At 44.8% G+C, this 17,775-nt stretch overlaps 1 protein-coding gene across 4 annotated transcripts in view; it reads right to left on the bottom strand.

Annotated features, from left to right (window-relative positions):
* The window catches only part of OLFML2B (olfactomedin like 2B), a 308,866-nt gene that overhangs the window by 126,236 nt on the left and 164,855 nt on the right, over positions 1–17,775 (bottom strand). For all 4 annotated transcript variants that reach the window (XM_072126737.1, XM_072126739.1, XM_072126738.1 and 1 more), the window contains 2 exons: positions 5,794–5,901; positions 2,440–2,610 (listed from right to left, as the gene is read on the bottom strand). In XM_072126737.1, coding sequence (XP_071982838.1) covers positions 2,440–2,610; positions 5,794–5,901 — 279 coding nt within the window. The remainder of the gene's footprint in view (positions 1–2,439; positions 2,611–5,793; positions 5,902–17,775) is intronic.

Here is a 17,775-nt window from a genome sequence, read left to right as displayed (position 1 = left end):
ACTGTGGGGGGGTCAGCCTACTACTATATGGAAATATTACATGTACATTTTTGGTCCACATTCACTCAATACGTTTTCATTGCGTTTTTTAAACGCGTTACAATGCATCAGACTAAACAACAACACAAATTCATTTTCCTGTTGTGTTTGTAATGTGTTTTAAAAGACTAACGCCATGGTCACAAGATGTGAATTGAATGATGTTTTAAAATGCATGTGCATTAACTCCACCCCAAACATATGTGTTTAGACTTAAAGCAGACCCAATGGTTGGGTTGAGGTTCGTCTTTTGGGTTCGGCCACCTGACCTGGACTTTCTGCAGAATTGAAGACCGAACAGCTGCACACGATCGGACTTTGGAGCATCAGCGCCAGCTTTCAGGTGACAGAAATTTTCGGGGCGTGGCATCAGACGATCCAACGGATACGGACAAACCACAGGATTTAACTTTGATTTTCTGTCGCAAGATCAAGCACTTACATGCACCAAGAAGAAGAAGGTGAACTCCGGCGGACCTGAGCAGGGAATGCCAACACTCCAAGATTTCTGGTTTTAAAAATAAGGGTTTTATTCCCATGTTGTAGCATAAAAGTACCCTGATTTTTTTTCACCAGAAATCTTGTAGTGCTGCCATAATTTTTTTGTCTAATACAATATATGCCGTATATACTCGAGTATAAAAAATGTGTTGAAAAACCTCACCTCGGCTTATACTCGAGTCAAGGAAAAAAACCGTGTACTAGCCTTCTGACATCCCTCCTCCCTTCCCCCGATAGGTCCTCTTCTACACAGCAATTCTCCGGCATTAGCTCCGTGTCCCCGCGCGGTTACTCGCAGGCATTGTGACATCAGCTGCTCGCTGACATTCTATTATGTGCGCCGGCATCGGCACACATGGTGATGTCCGCGAACGGCTGATGTCGTGGTGCCCGCGATGGACCGCATGGGGACACGGGGCCAATGCTGGAGCATCGCTGTATTTCTATACAGCGATGCTCCAGCATTGGCCCCTTCCAAGGACCTGCCGGGAGGGCGCTGGAAGGTAAGTACACTGTTTCTTTTTTTTCCTATAGGCATTTTATTGGGGGCTTGCTGGCTTTCTGGGGGCTGTGAAAAATGCATTTTCCACCCTATACTTGAGTCAATAAGTTTTCCCATTTTTTTGTGTTCAAATTGGCTTATACTCGAGTATATACGATGTGTGTGTACCTATATATATATATCTATCTATCTACAGGCAGTCCCCGGGTTACATACAAGATAGGGTCTGGAGGTTTGTTCTTAAGTTGAATTTGTATGTAAGTCGAAACTGTATATTTTATAATGGAAGTTCTAGACAATTTTTTTTCTTTTGCCCCAGTGACAATTTGAGTTTCAAAATTTTTGGTGTAATTGGACCAAGAATTATCAATAAAGCTTTATTACAGACATCTTACAGCTGATCATTGCAGTCTGGGACTATAGTAAAGCATTCAGAGAGCTTCACCAGAGGTCACAGTGGGCAGAGGGGTCCGTCTGTAACTATGGGTTGTCTGTAAGTCGGGTGTCCTTAAGTAGGGGACCGCCTGTATATATATATATATATATATATATATATATATATATATATATATATGTAAAAAGCGGGCAGCACTCTGTGGTTCCAATTTCAAAATAAGAGGTGAACTGCATATATATATATATATATATATATATATATATGTAAAAAGCGGGCAGCACTCTGTGGTTCCAATTTCAAAATAAGAGGTGAACTGCATATATATATATATATATATATATATATATATATATATATATATACACATACTCAATAGATTATTCTCACAGTAACAATTCATTTCTCTTTGGCATGAATGAATATATATACCGTATTTTCCGGACTATAAGGCGCACTTAAAAGCCTTGGATTTCCTTGGAAATCCAAAGTGCGCCTTATAGCCCGGTGCGCCCTATGTATGGCACAGGGCAGCGGACCATACTTACATAGGTCCCCGCTACCGGAGACCGGAGACAGCAGATCTCCAGCGGGAACTGCAGACCACGCGGCACGAACAACTTCTGCCGCGTGGTCTGCAGTTCCCGCTGGAGATCTGCTGTCTCCGGTAGCGGGGACACCTTCCTCCCCCTCACCTTCCCCACTCACCTTCCCCGCGTCGCCGCGTCTCTTCTCGGCGTTGCGTCCCGTCGGGTCTCCGCTCCGCCCCCGGACCTCTGCCATGCCCCCGACCCTGCGCCTTATAGTCCGATGCGCCTTATATATGGAATTAGTACATATATAAGGCGCATCGGACTAATGCGCCTTATATTCCGGTGCGCCTAATGGCCCGGAAAATACGGTAGTCTAGTTTATGCTAAAGAGAAATGAATTGTTACTGTGAGAGCAATCTATTGAAGAAATTTATGTATAGTATGAAAATATATTATTAGATTATACATACATGTGTAGAAGTAAAGGCTGCAGCTGCATCTCTCTGTAGAATTTGACCAAGCTTGCTGAGGTTCTCATTAACAGTGGTATTTTCCTTATCCTTCTTATTTATCTCAGTTAAGATTTCATCCACACTGTCTTTAATTTTCTCTTGCTCTTTTGTGATATTTTTAGAAATAACCTGTATTTTTAGAAAGACATTTTGTTATGTACAATTAAATTCTTTAAGAAAGATATAATAAGATGGTATACATTGTAAATACTGTATATGATTTATAGTTATATCCAACTATTAAAAATGAATGGGTAATACAAGTCAAGCTCTAAGCATGTCCTTTGCCAGAGTAAGGTGATCTACACATTATGTTTTTATCATTGCTGTGAAGAAGATTGTAGTACAGGCAGTCCCCGGGTTACATACAAGATAGGGTCTGAAGGTTTGTTCTTAAGTAGAAATTCTACTTAAGTCGGAACTGTATATTTTATCATTGTAATCCCAGCCAGAAATTTTTTGGTCTCTGTGACAATTGGATTTTAAAAATGTTGGGTTGTCATAAGAATCAATATTAACACTAAAGCTTCATTACAGACGCCTGTGATAACTGTTACAGCTGATCATTGTAGCCTGGGACTAAAGTACAATAAATTACCAATATCCAGAGGTCCGTTTGTAACTAGGGGTCATATGTAAGTCAAGTGTTCTTAAGTAGGGGACCGCCTGTATATACACAGTATTTTACATTGTTCTGTGTCTGTGCCATATGGTATACATTTTTAATATATTCCTTTCCATAGAAAAATGCTGCTGATTTAAGTTTTCATTAAACATTGTAATGGAAAACCAAAATGGAGTCGAAGATACAACATGGCTGCTCTTGAGATAAAAGACAGTTCATGTAACCTTATTTCAACTGTGAATGAGCTCAAATCAACATATTTTGATCCTCATTATATTTGACATTTTTATTCTCATTAAGTTTGACATATTCTTATCCTTATTTGGCACTCTGTTAGGCATTACACACCTGTTGGGATGCGCCTATCTTTTGGGATGCGCTCATCTCCTGGGATGCTTTCCAATGAAAACTGGCCACTTTCATGGGAAACGATACCATTAGGAGAATAATGAGAGAAAACATATGCATACATATGTTTTTCCATATAGTTTGGTGACGCACAGACATGGGGTATAAAACTTCCGTACTATCACCTAGCGGTAGGGATTTGAGAGAATTGAGAGCTAGCTACTGACTGATGCTATACTGCTTGAGTTCTTGTGGGACGCCTCAAGACCTGATGTTACCTGTCAATACCTGTCATTCTACTGCTTGGTGATAGTCCGTGAAGATCCGTACCTGCCGGAAGGTCATCAATGATGCTGGACAGAGTTGTAAGTTGATAAGCCCGTGAAGATTTGTGTGCCGGAGCTCATCAATGAAAGTTGACAGTGTTGTGAGTATAATCTTTTGATATTTACCTCTTTATATAGTTTTGTATTACAATAAACCTTTTAAATATTGTTGACTGTGTAATTTTTCATATTCTATAACACGAAATCCAAAGAACCTGTCACTCTTTGTAATACAAACATGTATGCTGATTCTTTCTTAGTATACATGGGGACGTGTGTCCACATGCCAAATGATAAATAGATGTGAACACATGTATTTGTAGTTTATAAACTAATCTCAAAGCAAAATATGAATTGAGACAGATGAGGGTTCATTCATGTGTGGCGTTAACACTAGCATTTTCAGACACATCACAACAGCTGAGAGGAGGAGATTTGTCTAATACCATTGCTATATGTTAGTGTGATGTTAACAAATGGGTTAACACATTAACACATGTGTTTTGTAAACTCTATGTTGACAGCAATGTAATTAGGCAAAACTCCTCTTCTCAGTTGTTGTGATGCATTTTGAAAATGCATGTGTTAATGTTAACACCACATGTGAACGCACCCAAACTGTTGTATTTCTTGTGCAGGTTCTGTTTTTCTTACAGGTTTTCGCACAGCTTAGTTTGAATGCAGTGAAGCTGTTTGTAGGGTCATCTAAAAGCCCAACAGTTCTGAAATCAACATAAAGTAACAAAAGAATTAGCATACAATGGTCCTTTAATGATAGCTGGAACTCCAGTTCTGGGTGCTTTTGTGCCTATGTTTTGTTGAAAATCTAGTCATACAACCCACTTTCTATGTTACATCTGGGTTTCAGAGAAGATCCCATTATTGAAGTGTGAAGTTTTTTAAAATTGTCAGACTCCAAAAAGAAACTTTACAGATGTGATCTTCTCCCAAGTACACTATAAATAGAATATTGCAAGATCATCTTAACTATATTATTAAATTAAGGTTTTTTCACATCAATTATTTACATCTCAGCTCTTGTATCAATCAGGTGATAGAAAGCAATGAAGAGCTATTTACCTTTGTGAAAGGTAAATAGCAGACAGCAAGTTGTATGTCGTCATACATTATATAAAATAAACTTGAACATGTGGTAATGCGGGGAAGGGGCCTTGTTTTTACATTGTTATAAATGTTTGAAATGTGTAACTAGGCTTTTATTTAACATAGTAACTATGTCAGTTATTTGCTTCCAGCGAAGCATTTTATGTAATACATATGGATAGAAGGAATGTATATGAATGGAGGAAATGTTAACAATAGGCACATCTGTGGCACAAAACTCAATTTTTGACTTTGAGTCACAGCTATAGAGATGCACACTCACTTTTACCCTTTGAAGTGACTATTCAAACCAGAAATTTCCAATACGGCCGACAGAATCAGAGCCGGATTAAGAGTGCTGGGGGCCTCTACGCTCAAGCTGTTGGAGGACCTCCCCACAATTTATTTCAATAAAGTAAATGTTGCTAGAGATATATACAGTTTCCCCGAGTAATAAATATATACAGCACCCCAGTATACTGCACCACCCCCATTAAGACATATATACACAGCGCCACCCCCAGGAATACATATATACACAGCACACCCCCATGGAATACCTTGATATATACAGCAACCCCCCCCAGCAGGAATACATAGATACATACACTGCATAGATGAATATACTGCACCAATATACTGCATATACAGTGTAAACAACACCTCCATTGATTAATATGCAGCCCCTGTAAAATAATAAAATTATTCTCGCCTTCCCATTATGTGCGCCGACCTAGTCTTCTATCAGGATATCAGTGTCCTGTCACAGCCAGCGCAGGGTGTGACGTCACTTGGTGGGGGCCCATTAATGGGAAAAGTGGTGGGGTGTGTGCCACAAATGACCCCGTATAATCCAACCTTGTGCAGAGTGGTAACCATGTCATGCATGCCTCAAAGATGTCCACTTACCTCCTCAAGTTTTTCAACTCGACCAACAATTTTTGTGGTGACTGTGTGCAGCTTCATTAGATCTAGTCCATAGAAGGCACCTTCAAGCATTTCTATAATGGTAGAGAGCTACAGTAAAATAAAATACAATAAAACATTAATGTATCAATTTAAACTTGTTTTGAAAAAACAGCAATATTTGTTAGCTATAATTTTCACCCTGTGCTTTTCAAAATACACTTACCATTGGCTGTTGTGGCAGTTAGCAACCAATTACAGCTCAGTTTGTATTTTGCCGCAGGTCATTAATATGAGCCCTGAGCTTTGATAAATTACTGTAGGCAATGGGAGAGATTTAAAGCTCATCTCCACTTTCATTTTCTCATATCTGTTTATACAACGAAAACTGAGCACTGATTGCTTTTCATGGGCAACTAGAACAGTTTTACCTCAGACGCTTCTTTATAAATCTCCCCATATGAGTATATGTGTGTGGTAATATGGGAGACAGATAAAGAGAGGAACAGAAAGAAATACATGGATGGATCGAAAGAGAGATAGAGATACATGGATGGATACAGAGAGATTGAGATACATGGATAAATCGATAGATACATAGAGATGGATAGAGATACATTTATGGGTCATAAATATGAGCCCTAAACATCAATTGGTTACTATAGGTAATGAGTATAAGACAGCTTATGTGTGAGGTAATCTGTTATTACACAGTTACAATTTTCCTTTTATTGTAAACGGTACCATGAAAGTGGGTGTCACTTGGTTGGTAACTTCCCTGGTAAGGCACTGTGTATAGTGAGCAAAGTAACTACTGTTACTTATAATGAGAATAACATACTTCCCAACATTTAGAGAAAGAGGGACAAAGAACCCCACCATCACAGCCAGAACAAATAAAGCATTTAAAAAAAACAAAACACCAAAGGACAACCATGACTATCCCGCCGAATCTGGGACGTTTGGAAGCTATGGAATAATTACATTTTTTTAATCAAATAGAAGCAAAATAGGCATAATATGATGTCACTGTATTATATGAACAGACAATGTGTGGGCATTAGAGATGAGCGAGCACTAAAATGCTTGGGTACTCGTTATTCGAGACAAACTTTTCCCGATGCTCGAGTGCTCGTTTCGAGTAACGAGCCCCATTGAAGTCAATGGGAGACTCGAGCATTTTTCAAGGGGACCAAGGCTCTGCACAGGGAAGCTTGGCCAAACACCTGGGAACCTCAGAAAAGGATGGAAACACCACGGAAATGGACAGGAAACAGCAGGGGCAGCATGCATGGATGCCTCTGAGGCTGCTTAATCGCACCATTATGCCAAAATTATGGGCAACAGCATGGCCATGACAGAATGACCGAATGAGGCTAGATAGCATCTAAAACATCAAATAATTGACCCTGACACTATAGGGGATGGCATGCAGAGGCAGCGGCAGCAGCAGCAGCGGCAGGCTAGAGAGTGTCATGGCAACATACCCTAAATGGACTCAGGCTTCAAACCAATGGGTGGCAGAGAGGAACCAAAGGAGGTGAGCAAGAAGCGCTCAAATAATATCGGTACATGATAAAAGTTTGCCAGTATATTTTGTGGATTACACAGCAGGGTGGTGACAAAGTTAACATGGAAGCCATGAAAACAATCCAAAATTCTGCCTGACACAGCTCGTTTGATAAGGGGACCATGTATGGAGGCAGTGAACTAGTAGTAGATTAAAGGTGCTGCAGTTAAAACTATGTTAGTTGGATCTTGGCATGGAGCTGGCGCTCCGCTGCCAGGCGAGCTTTCGCCAATCCAAGCCCCTGTCTCTAGGCTACTCCCCAAACAGCACTTCTAAGAACCTTTTGTATAAGATCAAGTGTAGTAGCGTTCTTATAAGTTTGGGATATGGCGGGTGAGGGGAATGTAAACATCTGCGCAAGAAGCGCTGAAATAATATCCGTAAATGAAAAAAGTTTTCCAGTATATTTTGTGGCTTACACAGCACGGTGGCGACAAAGTTAACAAGTTTGATGTGGAATGCCCTGTAATAGCTCTTGGGCGGTGTGCCTTTTATCACCTAGGCTCAGCAGTTTGAGCACCGCCTGCTGTCGCTTAGCGACGGCACTGCTGCTGTGCCTAGAGCTACCGACTGATGGCGCCATGCCCACGGATGGTAATTCGGAGGAGGAGGAGGTGGAGGAGGGGTGGGAGGAGGAGGAGGCATAGTAGGCCTGAAACACCTGGACCGAGGTAGGCCCCGCAATCCTCTGCGTCGGCAGTATATGACCAGCCCCAGGGTCAGACTCGGTCCCAGCCTGCACCAAGTTAAGTGTAGTAGCGTTCTTATAAGTTTGGAATATGGCGGGTGAGGGGAATGTAAACAGATGCGCAAGAAGCGCTTAAATAATATCCGTAAATGGTAAAAGTTTGCCAGTATATTTTGAGGATTACACAGCAGGGTGGCGACAAAGTTAACTAGTTTGTTGTGGAAGCCATGAAAACAACCCAAAATTCAGCCTGACACAGCACGTTTGATAAGGCGGCCATGTATGGAGGCAGTGAACTAGTAGTAGATTAAAGGTGCTGCAGTTAAAACTATGTTAGTTGGTTCTTGGCATGGAGCTGGCGCTCCGCTGCCAGGCGAGCTTTCGCCAATCCAAGCCCCTGTCTCTAGGCTACTCCCCAAACAGCACTTCTAAGAACCTTTTGTATAAGATCAAGTGTAGTAGCGTTCTTATAAGTTTAGGATATGGCGGGTGAGGGGAATGTAAACAGATGCGCAAGAAGCGCTGATATAATATCCGTAAATGGTAAAAGTTTGCCAGTGTATTTTGTGGATAACACAGCAGGGTGGCGACAAAGTTAACAACTTTGATGTGGAATCCATGAAAACAACCCAAATTTCGGCCTGACACACCTCGTTTGATAAAGGGACGATGTATGGAGGCAGCTATATGGACGACTTTTGGAGGTAGCAATGGAGACAACGTGTGGAGGCTGCTATGGAGACAATTCAATTTGGATAGTGCCTGTATGTGGCAGTCCAAAAAAGTTTTCAAACCAGAGGAGCAGGTAGGTGGCCCTCCAGAAAAATGGAATAGATTGAGTGCCTGTATGTGGCAGTCCAAAAAAGTTTTCAAACCAGAGGAGCAGGTAGGTGGCCCTCCAGAAAAATGGAATAGATTGAGTGCCTGTATGTGGCAGTCCAAAAAAGTTTTCAAACCAGAGGAGCAGGTAGGTGGCCCTCCAGAAAAATGGAATAGATTGAGTGCCTGTATGTGGCAGTCCAAAAAAGTTTTCAAACCAGAGGAGCAGGTAGGTGGCCCTCCAGAAAAATTGAATAGATTGAGTGCCTGTATGTGGCACTCCCAAAAATTGTTTAAAACAGAGGACCGGGTCGGTGGCCCTCCATAAAAATTAAATGCATAAAGTACTATAGCTAGAGCCAGTGGGCCCTGTCAAAAAATAGCCAGTTTCTTCTGCTTTACTGTACAAAGAGGAGGAGAAGGAGGAAAATGAGGAGGAGGAGGAGTGGATAAATTATTCAGGTTGAGCTTCCTTAACCTCGTGGAGATTGGAAATTAGGAGAAATCCAGGCTTTATTCATCTTGATAAGCGTCAGCCTGTCAGCGCTGTCAGTCGACAGGCGTGTACGCTTATCGGTAATGATGCCACCAGCTGCACTGAAAACCCACTCGGACAAGACGCTAGCGGCAGGGCAGGCAAGAACCTCCAAGGCGTACAGCGCCAGTTCGTGCCACATGTCTAGGTTTGAAACCCAGTAGTTGTAGGGAGCTGTGTGATCATTTAGGACGATGGTATGGTCAGCTACGTACTCCCTCACCATCTTTCTGTAAAGATCAGCCCTACTCTGCCGAGACTGGGGACAGGTGACAGTGTCTTGCTGGGGTGACATAAAGCTGGCAAAAGCCTTGTAAAGCGTACCCTTGCCAGTGCTGGACAAGCTGCCTGCTCGCCTACTCTCCCTCGCTACTTGTCCCGCAGAACTACGCACTCTGCCGCTAGCGCTGTCAGAAGGGAAATACTGTTTCAGCTTCTGCACCAGGGCCTGCTGGTATTCATGCATTCTCACACTCCTTTCCTCTCCAGGGATGAGAGTGGAAAGATTTTGCTTGTACCGTGGGTCCAGGAGAGTGAACACCCAGTAATCGGTGCTGGAATAAATTCTTTGAACGTGAGGGTCACGGGATAGGCAGCCTAGCATGAAATCTGCCATATGCGCCAGAGTACCAACGCGTAAGAATTCACTCCCCTCACTGGCCTGACTGTCCATTTCCTCCTCCTCCAACTCCTCCAACTCCTCTTCTTCTGCCCATACACGCTCAACAGTGAAGGACTCAACAATGGTCCCCTCTTGTGTCTCGCCAACATTCTCCTCCTATTCCTCCTCATCCTCCTCCACCTCCTCCGATATGCGCTGAGAAACAGACCTAAGGGTGCTTTGGCTATCAACAAGGGAATCTTCTTCCCCCGTCTCTTGTGAGGAGCGCAAAGCTTCCGACTTCATGCTGACCAGAGAGTTTTTCAACAGGCCAAGCAGCGGGATGGTGAGGCTGATGATGGCGGCATCGCCACTGACCATCTGTGTTGACTCCTCAAAGTTACTCAGCACCTGACAGATATCAGACATCCACGTCCACTCCTCATTGTAGACTTGAGGAAGCTGACTGACCTGACTACCAGTTCTGGTGGAAGTTGACATCTGGCAGTCTACAATCGCTCTGCGCTGCTGGTAAACTCTGGATAACATGGTCAGTGTTGAATTCCCCCTCGTGGGCACGTCGCACAACAGTCGGTGAGCGGGCAGTTGGAGGCGGCGCTGCGCTGCCCTGAGAGTGGCAGCATCTGTGCTGGACTTCCTGAAATGCGCACAGATGCGGCGCACCTTCGTGAGCAAATCAGACAGATTGGGGTATGTCTTGAGGAAACGCTGAACTATCAGATTTAACACATGGGCCAGGCATGGCACATGTGTCAGTCTGCCGAGTTGCAGAGCCGCCACCAGGTTACGGCCGTTGTCACACACAACCATGCCTGGCTTCAGGTTCAGCGGTGCCAGCCACAGATCAGTCTGCGCCGTGATGCCCTGTAATAGTTCTTGGGCGGTGTGCCTTTTATCGCCTAGGCTCAGCAGTTTGAGCACCGCCTGCTGTCGCTTAGCGACGGCACTGCTGCTGTGCCTAGAGCTACCGACTGATGGCGCCATGCCCACGGATGGTCGTTCGGAAGAGGAGGTGGAGGAGGGGTGGGAGGAGGAGGAGGCATAGTAGGCCTGAAACACCTGGACCGAGGTAGGCCCCGCAATCCTCGGCGTCGGCAGTATATGACCAGCCGCAGGGTCAGACTCGGTCCCAGCCTCCACCAAGTTAACCCAATGTGCCGTCAGCGATATATAGTGGCCCTGCCCGGCAGCACTCGTCCACGTGTCCGTGGTCAGGTGGACCTTGTCAGAAACGGCGTTGGTCAGGGCACGGATTATGTTGTCTGACACGTGCTGGTGCAGGGCTGGGACGGCACATCGGGAAAAGTAGTGGCGGCTGGGGACCGAATACCGAGGGGCGGCCGCTGCCATGAGGCTGCGAAAGGCCTCGGTCTCTACTAGCCTATAGGGCAGCATCTCCAGGCTTAGCAATCTGGAGATGTGCACATTAAGGGCTTGGGCGTGCGGGTGGGTTGCACTATATTTGCGTTTCCGCTCCAGCGTCTGGGGTATGGAGAGCTGAACGCTGTGGAGGATCGTGGAGGCGACGATGGGGTTTTTGTGGCAGGGTCCTGGGCAGGGGGCTGACTATCAGCTGACACAGGGGAAGGAGCAGTGGTGTGCACGGCCGGAGGTGAACGCGCTTGTTGCCACTGAGTGGGGTGTTTAGCATTCATATGCCTGCGCATACTGGTGGTAGTTAAGCTATTAGTGGTGGAACCCCTGCTGATCCTTGTTTGGCAAATGTGGCACACCACAGTCCGTCGGTCATCCGGTGTTTCCTTAACGAACCTCCAGACTTCTGAAAATCTAGCCCTTGCCGCAGGAGCCCTCGCCACGGGAGCTTCACTAGTTGACACATTTGGCGCTGATGCACCAGCTCTGGCCCTGCCTCTCCGTCTGGCCCCACCACTGCCTCTTCCAACCTGTTCTGGTCGAGGACTCTCCTCCGTCTCAGAAGCACTGTGTTCACCCGGCCTCTCAACCCAGCTTGGGTCTGTCACCTCATCATCCTCCGATCCCTCAGTCTGCTCCCCCCTCGGACTTCCTGCCCTGACAACAACTTCCCCACTGTCTGACAACCGTGTCTCCTCATCGTCGGACACCTCTTTACACACTTCTTCCAGTACGTCAACAAGGTCATCATCACCCACAGACTGCGACTGGTGGAAAACCTGGGCATCGGAAAATTGCTCATCAGCAACCGGACAAGTGGTTTGTGACTGTGGGAAGGGTCCAGAAAACAGTTCCTCAGAGTATGCCGGTTCAAATGGCAAATTTTGCTGGGAGGGGGCAGACTGGGGGGGAGGAGGCTGAGGTGGAGGAGCTGGAGGAGTGCCGATTTCGGTGACATGGGTGGACTGCGTGGAAGACTGACTGGTGGACAAATTGCTCGAAGCATTGTCGGCAATCCATGACATCACCTGTTCGCACTGTTCTGGCCTCAACAGTGCTCTACCACGAGTCCCAGTAACTTCAGACATGAACCTAGGGAGTGTAGCTCTGCGGTGTTCCCCTGCTCCCTCATAAGCAGGTGGTGTCTCACCCCGCCCAGGACCACGGCCTCTGACCCCTGCAGTAGTTGGACGCCCACGTCCCCGCCCTCGTCCTCTACCCCTAGCCCTCGGGTTAAACATTTTGAAAATGAGAGTTATAACTTTAATTTTTTTTTTAACTTTTTTTTGTGTTTTTTTTTTTTGGGTGTTTTTTAGTTTTTAAAACCAAACGATGCTATCCTATTGCTATGGCTATTTTCTAGCCAAGTATTAAAGCACAGTACTATGCCAGATGAGATGACGCTGAGTTATTAAAAAAATAAACGTAAAATAAAAAAGGAAATGGCAGACTGTGCCTAATTGAAATCCAACCCCGGGCCCTAATAAATTTTCCCACTTCGGTCTTTGCGATGGATATGTGCGTCACTAAGCGCAAAACACAGTGGTCGCAAGTCTCACTCCAAATTGCTCACAATTTGCTAGTAGATGCACTGCAGCAACTACAGCCACCAGCAGATCAACCAGAAATCAAATATATATAACGCTACTGTAGGCGTAAGTAAGCCGTTTGGATTCTCCTATGGCTATTTTCTAGCCAAGTATTAAAGCACACTACTATGCCAGATGAGATGACGCTGAGTTATGAAAAAAATAAACGTAAAATAAAAAAGGAAATGGCAGACTGTGCCTAATTGAAATCCAACCCCGGGCCCTAATAAATTTTCCCACTTCGGTCTTTGCGATGGATATGTGCGTCACTAAGCGCAAAACACAGTGGTCGCAAGTCTCACTCCAAATTGCTCACAATTTGCTAGTAGATGCACTGCAGCAACTACAGCCACCAGCAGATCAACCAGAAATCAAATATATATAACGCTACTGTAGGCGTAAGTAAGCCGTTTGGATTCTCCTATGGCTATTTTCTAGCCAAGTATTAAAGCACACTACTATGCCAGATGAGATGACGCTGAGTTATGAAAAAAATAAACGTAAAATAAAAAAGGAAATGGCAGACTGTGCCTAATTGAAATACAACCCCGGGCCCTAATAAATTTTCCCACTTCGGTCTTTGCGATGGATATGTGCGTCACTAAGCGCAAAACACAGTGGTCGCAAGTCTCACTCCAAATTGCTCACAATTTGCTAGTAGATGCACTGCAGCAACTACAGCCACCAGCAGATCAACCAGAAATCAAATATATATAACGCTACTGTAGGCGAAAGTAAGCCGTTTGGATTCTCCTATGGCTATTTTCTAGCCAAGTATTAAAGCACACTACTATGCCAGATGAGATGACGCTGAGTTATGAAAAAAATAAACGTAAAATAAAAAAGGAAATGGCAGACTGTGCCTAATTGAAATACAACCCCGGGCCCTAATAAATTTTCCCACTTCGGTCTTTGCGATGGATATGTGCGTCACTAAGTGCAAAACACAGTGGTCGCAAGTCTCACTCCAAATTGCTCACAATTTGCTAGTAGATGCACTGCAGCAACTACAGCCACCAGCAGATCAACCAGAAATCAAATATATATAACGCTACTGTAGGCGTAAGTAAGCCGTTTGGATTCTCCTATGGCTATTTTCTAGCCAAGTATTAAAGCACACTACTATGCAAGATGAGATGACACTGAGTTATTAAAAAAATAAACGTAAAATAAAAAGAAACTGGCAGACTGTGCCTAATTGAAATCAAACCCCTAATAAATTTTCCCACTTTGGTGTTTGAGGTGGATATGTGTGTCACTAAGAGCTAAACACAACGGTAGCAAGTTCCCCTGCTAATTCCTCACAATATGGTACTAGCTGCACTACTAGTGCCAGCAAGCCCAGCCACAAGCAAATAAAAAAAAAAAGTATAACGTTATTGTAGCCCTAAGAAGGGCTGTTGGGTTGTTGTAGAATCACTCCTGCCTAACAGTAAGCTAATAGAACACCCTAACGCTTTCCCTGACCAGCAGCAGCTCTCTCCCTATCGGCATCCAGACAGAGAATGATCCGAGCAGCGCGGGCAGCGGCTAGTCTATCCCAGGGTCACCTGATCTGGCCAGCCAACCACTGCTATCGACGTGTAAGGGTACCACGTCATGCTGGGTGGAGTGCAGAGTCTCCTGGCTTGTGATTGGCTCTGTTTCTGGCCGCCAAAAAGCAAAACGGCGGGAGCTGCCATTTTCTCGAGCGGGCGAAATACTCGTCCGAGCAACGAGCAGTTACGAGTACGCTAATGCTCGATCGAGCATCAAGCTCGGACGAGTATGTTCGCTCATCTCTAGTGGGCATGTTTTTTTTTGCTTTAGACAAGGGTTTTCCTGGGAACCTAATATGGTTGGATAATGCCATTAATTCAGAGGCAGAGCACTATTCAGCTCCCCTGCAGATCAGATGTTAGATGGAAGCATGGCCTTTTTCACTGTTCAAGTTGTATAATATACTTGCTCACTATAATCTAAGTAGCACCACTGCATGGTAATTGTAAGTGTTAAGTGGCTGCGTAATCTAATATATAAAGCTGAGTGTGTGTTTGTGTGTGTGTATGTCCGCTATAGGAATCTGCACCGCTGCGTTTACATTTACCAAATTTGGCACAACCAAACTCTGTGTAGGTTTTGAGTTAATATTTTAACCCCACACTTTCCAAAATACAGAGACTGACAGAGCCGGTGTGCGACAGAGACTGACAGAGCCGGTGTGCGACAGAGACTGACAGAGCCGGTCTGCGACAGAGACTGACAGAGCTGGTCTGCGACAGAGACTGACAGAGCCGGTCTGTGACACAAACTGACAGAGCTGGTCTGCGACAGAGACTGACAGAGCCGGTCTGCGACAGAGACTGACAGAGCCGGTCTGCGACAGAGACTGACTGAGCCGGTCTGCGACAGAGACTGACTGAGCCGGTCTGCGACAGAGACTGACTGAGCCGGTCTGCGACAGAGACTGACTGAGCCGGTCTGCGACAGAGACTGACTGAGCCGGTCTGCGACAGAGACTGACTGAGCCGGTCTGCGACAGAGACTGGCTGAGCCGGTCTGCGACAGAGACTGGCTGAGCCGGTCTGCGACAGAGACTGGCTGAGCCGGTCTGCGACAGAGACTGGCTGAGCCGGTCTGCGACAGAGACTGGCTGAGCCGGTCTGCGACAGAGACTGGCTGAGCCGGTCTGCGACAGAGACTGACTGAGCCGGTCTGCGACAGAGACTGACTGAGCCGGTCTGCGACAGATAAAATATTTTTTAACCCATTCTATTTTGTTATAACTAAGAGCAGTTATTTACTATCCTGGGCAACACTGGGAGCTACAGCTCGTACAGTATATATATATATATATATATATATATATATTAATAACAAAGAATTGGGTGCAGTATTTATTTGAGGATACAAATTAATACAATTTATACATAACCTTAGGTCCTACATCCATATCTTGTAAATAATATTTAAGTTCATTGAATAAACATCTCCCTTTTCCTATTAACAGGGTGTTTACAATCTGTTAACAAGCATTGTGAATGCTCAAATATTTATTTATAGCTAATGCTAAATATCCCAGGAAGGACATTATGGTGATTCTGTCCCAGGCTGGTGATAGTTTAAGTCTACAGTCTACTTTGTGAAAGTTTGCTTCTAAAGGAAATATGAGTACTAAGGGCCTTCCAGGGCTCTCTGCTACAATTTATCTGGAATCATAAACGTCACAGAGTATCTGGACAGATAGTGACATTACCCAAGGACAGGGGGGGGAGGGTTAGCATTCCCTGACATGCTCAAATACTACTGGGCTGCGCATCTAAGAAGGATACCAGCCTGGTCCACCTATATGCATTCACCAAATGGATGGAGGTGGAGAAATTGTGGTGTGCCCCGATTCACCCTAATGCTTTTCTATGGGCCACAGCCCTCATCCCTCCACCCAGCAGATTGCTAGGCTCCATGACTTACACCAGATCAATTTGGAAATATTGTACCTCCAAATTCCAACTGCAATCGGAGTGCTCTCCAATGACCTCCTTCCTTCTTAACCCCAGCCTAAGGTCCAGTCTTGAGGGACAAATGATCAAACCGTGGTATGACAAATGCCTATTTAGATTTGCAGACATAGTAGACTATCATTCGAGAGAGATGATAGACTTTCCGGAGCTACAGAGCAGGTTCTCCTTGCCTTCCTCCTCCCTTTTCAGTTATCTACAAATTAAATCCTTCTTATCCACTACATATGGCACAACATCCGTCTCAGCGAGAGGTTGTGTAAGGCAGGTACCTCTACCGCAGGCCTCATATCAGCGATTTATAGGATACTAATCGACCCCTGTTCTAAAAACCCACCCACTCACAAGTATATGGTCAAGTGGGAGAGGTTTCTGGGCAGAACCCTACCGCCCTCAGTGTGGAGCTCCATATGGGACAAAGCAGCTAAGACTTCCCAGTGCATCCAATATAAAGAGAACCAATACAAACTACTCCCTGCATTTCTTTATCAGATCTAACCGTCATCTCCTGATATTTGCTGGTGGTGTGGAAGGGGGGGGGAGCGGACGTACCTCATATTTTTTGCTTCTGTGTACCTTCTACTGGAGACAGTAATAGGTAATGTAATACCGATGGTCCCAGCTACGTATCTACTTAATGTCTTCCCACTGGGTCTGCGAAAGCAGAGCGCCAAACTCTCACTTCATCTTCTAACAGCAGCAAGGTGTCTCATTGCTGCTTAGTGGAAACAGGTTGCCCCGCCGTCAAGGCTTGACTTACTCGTATAAAGGAAGTGAGAACAATGGAACACTTGACGGCGCTTTTACAAAACAGAATTGACAAATTCCACATGGTTTGGGCTCCATGTGATGAGTACTGGTCCAATACGACTTAGGTCTGAGAATGTTTTCACCATTGGCTTATCTGCCCCCCTCCTCCATTCTATAATGCTTGGGTTTATGGCCTGCCTCATCATCCCTGTTGTTTTTCAGCATGTCTCATGAGTGTCAGTCTACTGTTTCTTTGAAAATAAGTTGCAGGTTTTTTAAGGTTTATTATACTTATTGCTTTATTTATGTTATGCTACTGATCGGGTCGATTGCCTTTATTCCCGCGAGAGGGAAATAAAGCAGGACTTATCAGTCATTAACTATGACTTACAAAGCCGTCCACAACCTGTCCCTCTATATGCCTCTGAACTCATCAGCCAATACCTTTGTAACCGCAATCTTTGTTCCTCACTGGACCTTCAGCTTCACTCTATTACCATCCGCCCTTCTCACAACCGTATCAAGGACTTCGCTGGAACTT

The sequence above is a fragment of the Engystomops pustulosus genome, chromosome 10 (assembly GCF_040894005.1).
Source record: "Engystomops pustulosus chromosome 10, aEngPut4.maternal, whole genome shotgun sequence".
Classification (NCBI taxonomy): domain Eukaryota; kingdom Metazoa; phylum Chordata; class Amphibia; order Anura; family Leptodactylidae; genus Engystomops; species Engystomops pustulosus.
This window is presented reverse-complemented; position numbering and strand designations above follow the sequence as displayed.